Source organism: Ailuropoda melanoleuca, chromosome 1 (assembly GCF_002007445.2).
Source record: "Ailuropoda melanoleuca isolate Jingjing chromosome 1, ASM200744v2, whole genome shotgun sequence".
Classification (NCBI taxonomy): Eukaryota; Metazoa; Chordata; class Mammalia; order Carnivora; family Ursidae; genus Ailuropoda; species Ailuropoda melanoleuca.
The window spans coordinates 194,871,270-194,880,293 of NC_048218.1; the positions used below are offsets into that span (position 1 = coordinate 194,871,270).

General features: G+C 38.8%; 1 protein-coding gene across 7 annotated transcripts in view; it reads left to right on the plus strand.

The window, feature by feature from the left end:
- Nucleotides 1–8,807, plus strand: part of CALD1 (caldesmon 1) — a 181,132-nt gene extending 172,325 nt beyond the window's left edge. For 6 of the 7 annotated variants that reach the window (XM_034672520.1, XM_034672513.1, XM_034672508.1 and 3 more), the window contains 2 exons: nucleotides 3,917–3,997; nucleotides 6,460–8,807. In XM_034672520.1, the coding sequence (XP_034528411.1) occupies nucleotides 3,917–3,997; nucleotides 6,460–6,465 (87 nt within the window). In that variant the 3' untranslated portion in view covers nucleotides 6,466–8,807. The remainder of the gene's footprint in view (nucleotides 1–3,916; nucleotides 3,998–6,459) is intronic. The other variant, XM_034672516.1, reaches the window with a different exon arrangement.
- Nucleotides 8,808–9,024: the final 217 nt, after the last annotated feature.

The window sequence follows — 9,024 nt, forward strand, 5'->3', positions numbered from 1 at the left end:
GTGTCCAGATGAGTGATTATTACCCTTTCTGAATTTTGGACCCTTTTGAAAACCTAATGAAATCTAAGGACCCTCTCCCCACAAACATGCATTTGATACAAATTCAGCAAGTTCGTAGACCTACTGAAGGTCTCACAAGATAGCAAGGCTAAAGAGAGAAAGGTATATGTTTTCCTCTTTGATGAGTATGGCCCATTGCTAGATGATATGGTTACTTTTTCACATTTACAGTATTGGCAATCTTGTTCATTTCTATACCATATTATACCCCTGTATTTGTCCCAGGACTTGACCCTTACTCTTTTAGCAGCACCTTAACTGGTAAGTTATCATCTGTGTTGTCCTAACAGGAGGGTTAAGAGATTTAACTTAGTTACTATTACAACGGGTATAATAACTGTGGAAGTTTCCACCCAAAAAGCCCATTTTCTGGTAGGACCAAAAGGTATTTCAGGAAATTACAAAACATTGCCTGCCATTGGCCTTACCATTAGTAAGCAGTTTGCTAGACCATCTTCTGGAGGATGGAGATGAAAGGAAAGAAGAATGGAACAATTAGTATAGATTGTGGTGATCTATTTTTTCCCATGTCCCATTGGATTTGGTAGACTAGTGTGGCTTCCTGGATGAAGGTCAGATTGTAAGAAAACAAATGTAATTGATGTTGTAAATAAAAGCTTGTTTGAGGGGCGCCTGGGTGGCACAGCGGTTAAGCGTCTGCCTTCGGCTCAGGGCGTGATCCCGGCGTTATGGGANATGTGCTTGATAAGCTGATTTAAGCTTCGTGCACATCCCAAGCGTAGTACACCCAGCACCGTCAAAGTCTGAATAAGCAACATGGCTGTCTCTTTAGGAGAGGACATGACTTGGAGCCCAGGAAGGGCAAGAGGGCAACTCATAGACACTATGGACCTGGCAGAAAAGAGATGAAATTTCTGAAATGCAGAAAGGGCTGGGAGGATCCTGCAGATGCATGAAACTTGTCAGGAAAAGGTTAAGTCTGGGAAGGCAGCTTAGAAAGACAGGTCAAGCAAAGATCTCGTCCATGTCTTGTCCGGGCGGGGCATCTCACACTGGTGGCCTGCAGCTAAGATCTGTGTAGTTTGGGGACATTGTGCTTTATTTCCCTTTTTAAAATTGTAATTTGAACACATTTTTGAGGTATAGAGGCATACACTCTTGAATTTGTTGATTCCCTCTTTTTCTTTTCTTTTCTTTTCTTTTCTTTTTTTTTAAGTTGTTTACACCAGACCTCTTTGGGCATTTATGTTTCTAGCCTGACCCTTCGTGGCTGGCATCTAAGTTTGACACCCTTGGGACTCAGCCTGAGCCCAGGATGTCAGAGGATTACCTAAAGACAACAGTAAATGGAAGGCCCCCAAAGGTACCTTCTCATTTGAGATCAGAGGTGATTTATCCTCAGCTCCTTGTTCATATTCCTTGGTATACATGGGTGGAGGGGAAAGCCTGGGTTTGTTTTGGCAAATGTGTGGCATGTGGCCACTAAGGAAAAAAGCAGAGGAAAATGCTTTTGCCAAAATGGTCCTCACCCAGTGAAACCTCAAGGAAAGGAGCAATCCACACGATTAGTTGTTCTAAAATTCCCTGAAGAGGAAAACCACCCTCAGCCACGGGTTACATAATAATTTTCATATATGCTAAAAATTAAATGTGTTCAAAGTAGTTTGTCAAATCAATATTTTTTAGGGTCCCTGAAAATTTACTTATTCAGAATTAAACGCTGATCTGTACCTAATTCTTTACTGGGACATCTGCTGTTTGTGAGCAGAATTTACAGGATTTCGGTGTAACTTTGTAACTAGAATTCAGTTCTGAGTATGTCTGCTTTATCTGGTTTGACTGTTCTTTGTGTCTAACCTACATGTTATATACAGCAATTTTAAGAGCTAATTTGTCTTTCTTTTTGTTTAAAAAAAAAACACCCAACAATGTCTTTCTCAGCTGAATTCTCTTCTTCATTCTCTGATCTCTGGTTGATTGGAAACCTGCTTCTCCTGCCTTCATTTCTCCCTCTTCTTCTGGAGTGGGTCTTTCTCTAAAATGTAGTCTGGTCAGGTAATTCCATTTATATTTCCCCTTTGATTTAAAATGCCTGCTTACTACTTGGATGTTAATAATTTCTTAAGATGGACTCTTTAAACTCTGTAAGTGCTCTCAAAAGATTAATAGGCAGGATTTAAGGGAAATACAATTCACTTTCTTCAGGAAAAGAACATTCATGTGAAAGAATAATAATTGTTTTATATGAATCAAATAAATAAAGTAATAATAGCTACTTTCCAGAGCTTCCATTAGTATGTTCCTAATTATAGTTCCCCAAATTTTAAAACAGTCTTCCAGACAATTTGGCAGCTTCTACCTACATTGGCAAACGTAGTGGAATTCTTCAAAAACAACGTGATTTGTTGCTTACTGGTTCCAAGTTAAATAGGTGTAACTGTCTAATAGAATATCAGGAATCCATGCCACAAAGGAAATCCAGAAACTCAGTAAGACTAAGGTAAATCTGAAATGCTTCACATGGTACCATTTAACCAGTGCATTTTCAGTGTCAAAATTTCAATAGTATCTATCAAAAATATGTCCATTTAGACCAGTGTCTGTGGATAAATGCAATCGTTATTAGCTTTGCCTTCCTAATGAGAAAAGGTTTTGCCAAAATAAACATTACTGTTTCAGTAAAACACATTTATTTTGGACAGACCTCCTTTGCCAAGTACTAATATAAGCAAATGCTGGAAGAAAAGTAAATGGAAACAGAAATTTGGATCCTTATCCAAACCAGATTAATTCTGAGTTAGTAAATAACGAATCAAAGCTATGTAACTGTTACCGATCGTTACTTAGTGCTTTCTTCCCAAGATTTCCACATGCTCTCACACATGTCATCAACTCAACTTCTCTTACGGGTACAACTTGTGGTAAATCTTTCCTTTTGTGGGGCTAGGCTCTACTGATACCCTTCTGAATTACCCACTTGCTCCTCAGGAAACACATGATTTTCGTCTGAGGAAAGTGCAATTAGAGAAGTGTGTCAGCTTGAGCTGCCCAGAGGCAGACGCTAAGACAGTAATTCGAGTGCAAGTAGTTTACTTGGGAGGCGAAGACACTACAGGAAGTGAGTCAGGGAAAAGAAGTTAGCCAGTAATGCTATTTAGCAAGTCACCACATGGGCTATTAAAACTTAATCCCACTGAGGCAGCCCTGGAAACCGCCATAAAACACATGCTTCACAGTTATCCCACCTGAGGTGTGAGCGAGCCTGAGAAACACTCTTGTATCAAATCTCATCAGTGAGTGATTGAGGACTTCCCCTGGGGGTGTAAACTCTCCGAACTTCCAGCCTGCCTCCTGGGTGTGCAGAGTGGGCATCTGTAGCCAGAGAAGGGCCTCAGGCAAAGAAATGGAGTGTTGGCTTTTGGAAGTCAGGCTGGTCTGCACTGAAGTCCTAAGGGTATAGGGGAGACACCAGAATGCTGAAAGAAAGTTAATCTGCAAGAGGTGAAATGCTTATCCAACCCCCGAAAGAATTAACACTAACATATATTCTATTTGCTTCTAAGAGCAAATGGAAAGTTAAAAATAGGCTACATTATTTTAAATATGCTTATATTCCAGTTCTACTGATCAGTAAACAGGAAGGCTTTGGTGGAGGACAGGAATTTACCTGCTGCGTAATTCCAGCCCATTCTCGTATCAGAACACAGATCAAGGTCTATATAAAAACAAACAGTGGCTAAATGATCCTTTTGATCCCATCCATTTCGAATCATCAGGATAAAGTGTATTAAATAAGAAATTGATTCAAACAAACAACAGAAATGGTGATTTATTTAGGCCTGGCCAGAAAATATAAATGGCCACCTATCAACTTTTTCTGCTTTTTCTTCATTAGGATTTGAGGCCAGGAGACGTATCTGGCAAGCGGAACCTCTGGGAAAAGCAATCTGTGGACAAGGTCACTTCTCCCACTAAGGTAAACTACTGGGAAGATTTGCTTTTCATAGGTTCTTTTCCTGCTGTATCCTGCAGCATGATGTCCCAGGGTCAAATGAGAAATATCACTGGTCCACAGAGCCTTGTCTAGGTAACCATCAGCTTCTCAAAACATATATGATACAGTGAGAGCTAAAGTTCACAGAGCCTTCAGAACTGTAGGCTTGTCAGTCATACAACATAAATAGTCCAGACCCGTGGAGCGGTTCTCAGTAAGACATTCTAGAAGCGCCATAGTGGTAGGAGTGTTAACAACAGAGGTCATATGGTATAAGCAAGCTCTATACTACCTTACATGGTCCAGGCTTGGTACTGCAGCCATTTGAAGGTCACCTAGAGAAAAACATCTGTCTCCCTGAGTGGCACCAAAGCTGCTTTCTGGAACCATTACATTGCCAGGAGCCTAGGACCCAAGGTTGCTATGGCAAAAAATTAAAATAATATTTAAAAGTCAGGCAAAACTTGCTACCCTATGAAAACTAATGACTAAGAATGCTTGGATTTGTCTTTTTTTGGTCTTCTGGTCAACGGGTATGCTCATTCTTCATAAAGGAGGCTCTAGACAATACCTAAAAGATACTCTGACTGAAAATAGGACTCTGTTGTCCAAGGAGCTAATTCAACTTCTAATTGTAGCCCTTCTATTTCAAGCAAGCCCAGTCTTCTCCTTTAATAGAGGGAAAATTGAAAAGAGAAATCGGAGAGCAACCATAAGCAGGATTAGAACAGTCTGCTTATGGGCCAATTTAGAAGCACTTTTCAAACAACCCCAGGCCTGGGGAACACCTCAGAGGACTCTACAGGTCCCTGAAGTGAGAGAGTCACTTCCCCTTTCCTACCTCTACTTGCTCCCAAGTCTGACACAGCTGCCTAATGTGCTGTTCTGTCTCTCGATTAGTTATTGATTGCTCTTTCATTCCAACAAAGTCCACTGGCCCAGTCTCTCTATTTAAGGTGATTTCTAAATAACTTTTCTAACTCATTGCTAAATATATTAAAAGTACCTAGTAATAATGATCACCGCTACAAACCACTATGTCTGCTCTATGCAAGGAACTGTTCTACCTTCTTAAGCTACATTATCTCCTTTGGCCCTCCAACCACCCTGTGAAGTGGGTCTTATTATTACCCCTGTTTAGAGCTGAGGAAAACGAAACACAGAGAGATGAACTTTCCCAAAGCCGTGCAACAAATAAATTAGCAAAGCCTGCATCAAAACTCAGGCTGTCTGGTCTGGGCCTGCATTCTTAACCACTGTGCATGCTGCTTTGTTTTGAGGATTGCCTAGTTAGCAGAAAATATAAAGCTTTAAAGTTCCTTGCACAATTTTCTCCTGGTGGAGGGGTGTAGGGGAATTGTTTATTAGCTTCTTTCTAAAGACAAAGAATGAACTTTTGTTAGCCTAAGCCATCATGGCCCCTCCAGCATCTGTCTTCGACCTCTCGGAAATGGCAGTCAGAGGTGTATATAGTCTGCTTTCTAAGTAGAGGGTGCCAGCTGTCCGTGGCCCATCAGCACAAGGTTCATGGAGCCTCTCCGGATAACATTCCTCTGAGCCAGGGTTCTGGGAAGTGGAGTACAGAATGGTAACACTCAAGAGAACACCACTCACGTTCAACACAATGTGAATGGTCCTCCTTGGAACCGTGCAGTGTGGTGGTACAAGGTGGGAAAGTGACAGGGTGAATCTTCACACATACCACCCCCTCATCCTCAGTCTGTACCACGAAAGTCTCTGAATAATAATAATAATAATAATAATAATATAAGCACGAGGCCCAGAGCTGAGTTTATGAGGTAGGTGGCTCCTTTGCTCCAAAATGTCAGACTCACTACATGTCCTGCGGTCCTTCCTTTGAGGTGGAAGTACACATTTGAAAATGCAGATTCACAACACTAGTATTTGTGAATACGTCAGCAAGGATTTTTAGCAGCTAGTTGAAAAAAAGAAATGTACAAATAAGAGTGTGGGCCAGATAAGTTTCAAGGGTCAGGGTATAAGAATAGGAGGGAAGAAATAAAAAATAAGAGAAAACTAAAGATAAGCACGTTCCACTTCTCCATTGTCCTTTATGTGGCCGAGACTGAGCCATTTACCACGTGTGGCTGTTCCAGAAAGCACACTACGGATTCCTGGCCCTTCAAGTGGAGTTTTCTTAAAAAAAAAAAAAAAAAAAGCTCCTTTACAAAGAATGCCATAGGCAAGGCTAAAGACCAAGACAGGGAAGGGGGAATATAAAGAAGAAAGAAAGAGGGAAGTAAAAAAATCAACAGAAGAAGGTAGACTAGAAGATGAGGAGCATATTTGAATAGAATACCAGCAATAATCCTCCCTTTCATAAATATTCCTGCCCTATTTCAATTATTTTTTTCTTCTTCTGACACAAAGCATCTGGCTGAAATGCCACGGCCTGCAGATTTAAAGCTCTCTTCTCTTAGCAGGTTTGAGACAGTTCAAGAAAGAACCCAAAGTAGCCGCTCGAGATGCTGGACCAGCTCAGTTGAAGAGGGCTCATTTGCTCTGTTTTATATTTATGTTGATTTACTAAATTGAGTTCATTTCCTCTTGATTTATTTTTCATTATCCCAGTAAACCCATGTATATTATCACTATATTTAATAATCACAGTCTAGAGATGTTCATGGTAAAAGTACTGCCCTGGCACAGGAGCCTGTTTCTAAAGAAACCCATGCTGTGAAATAGAGACTTTCCTACTGATCATCGTAACTCTGTGTCTGAACAGTGACACCAGCCACCCCGGAAGTCAACAAAAGGAGCTTCAAGTTGAAAATTGCCTGAGGAATGTGTGCAGTGTCCAGAAAAACAAACCCTCATGGTTTGGTTTTGGGTTTTTCTATTTTAAATACAGAAGTCATGTTGTTTTCTGCACTTTAGCATAAAGCATGGAAGAAATTATCTTACTAGGCAATTGTAACACTTTCTGAAATTTACCCATTTCAGATTTGAGATACTGCAATAATGATTTTCTTAAAAAAATAATAAGATGTACTGTTAAGGTATTACTTTCTTCATGCTGATCAATATCTAAATTGGATTATGATGTTAGCTGACATTGGTACTGATTCTTTAGGTTGGTTGCTTTGTGGATTTCTTTGGTAGTGATAGCGAACCACATTTTAGTTGACCTGATCATGTATGTATGTGCATACACATATACAAACACACTAATGGTAGAAAGCTTTTTTATGTGCTAGACTATTATATTTAGCAATATGTCCTTGTAACTAGCCAATATCACAGCTTTTTAAAAATTAAAAATCACAATATTATATTAATATTTCATATTTGCCAATAGATATATGGCAGAATAGGTATTGATATGTTTCCAATGCCCGATAACCTGTAAGAAGAAAAGAGAGATTAGAAGTGTCAAAATTTGTTGACATTTTCTATAAAACATAGTATTTAGTTTATAATTAAAAAACAATCTTGAAGTCCTGTGCGAATTGTCCTAAATCTACCATCTGGGTCAAACTCAAAGCTTGCTCAGAACTCTATTCTATTCTTAAAATCGAGTCTACAGTAGGTTGGCTTAAATGATAAATGAGGTCTCTTCCTTCTCTAAAATTCGAAGACAAGAATTTTTGCCACAAAACTGTACAGATTGGAATTCCACGTGTGGGTATACTAAGACCAACTTTGGCTAATGTCTGGAAGCAGGGAAGAAAAGTGAGCAAAAGCCAGTATTTAGGAGTCATGACAGTATTTCCATTCTTAATAGACTGAAACATCTTTTAAATTAAACTTTTCTACTTTTATTAGTCATTGGTACTTTAAGTTGATAACATGTTGAATTTTCAAAAAATATGTGTAACTTTTATTAGTTTTACCTTTTTCCCCAAGAGTGTATCGACTTGTCATTTTTACATTTTGCACATACAACCTAGATATCACATCTTATTTTAGCTTTTAAGTGTTCATCTATTCTCCACAATAGATGAGAAGAGTACTCCAGTGTCTTGGCAATATGTTCTAGCATGGAAATATACATGTAGTGTAATTCTATAAACTTATACCTCATTTGACTTAACCAAAATTGTCTTAGTCTCAATTCCTACCACATTGAGGGAGCCTCTCAAATGACTCTTTTCTAATCTACAGTATTGCCCTGGAAGAGGGCTAGCCAGGGCAAGGCTGGCGTGAGGAGTGACCACTGCCTTCCAAAGTCTATTCTCCTCATGAATCAGTAAAGAGTTGTTGAGTCCTCTAGCTTCAGCACACCTGGGCCAAAGGAAGAAAAGCCACCAAGATTGCACAGGTCATCCGCCCATGACAGAGTAGACATGAGTCTATGATAAAATGAACTTGAATTCACATGCCATGCCTGATTTTAGCATTGACTCCCTTAACTGGAGTGAAATGGATCAAAGTTTGAATTAAGGCCCATGGTGAAGTCACATTGCTTTGTTGTACTTTTGAATAAGAGCTTCTCCTGATCACTATTATATATTTTTTTCCTAGAAAATCTAAAGTTGAGAAGAGAATATATCAATCCTGACTTTTATTCCAATATTGGATGGAATAAGTTTTAGGGTAGAATTTTGTTCAGTTTGGATTTAATCTTTTGAAAAATAAATTCCTTGTTTACTTGTTTGATTACAATTCTCTTTGTTATCTGTAAGAAGTAAGACTGCAAGGTGACTAGCATGTTCTGTGAATCTGCCATTACTAAAAATTTTATAAACACTTGATATTTTTCACTGATAATTGATCGCTGCAATAAATATATATTGTGAAAATGCATCCACAATAAATGGAATTCCTCCAACAAATGTCTCTGCCTTGCTTATTTTTATGCACCGTATTGATTACCTATAAGAGTTATATCTGTTTTAATAAAGATGGTGGCATAGCAAAAATCTATATTTCAGATTGAGTCTTGGTTTTACTCTTTAAAAAAGGAAAAGCCATTTCATATTTTTAAAATTATTTTTATTACGTGCAGTTTTCTAATAAAATAGTGAAAATTGTTCTGATATGGACAA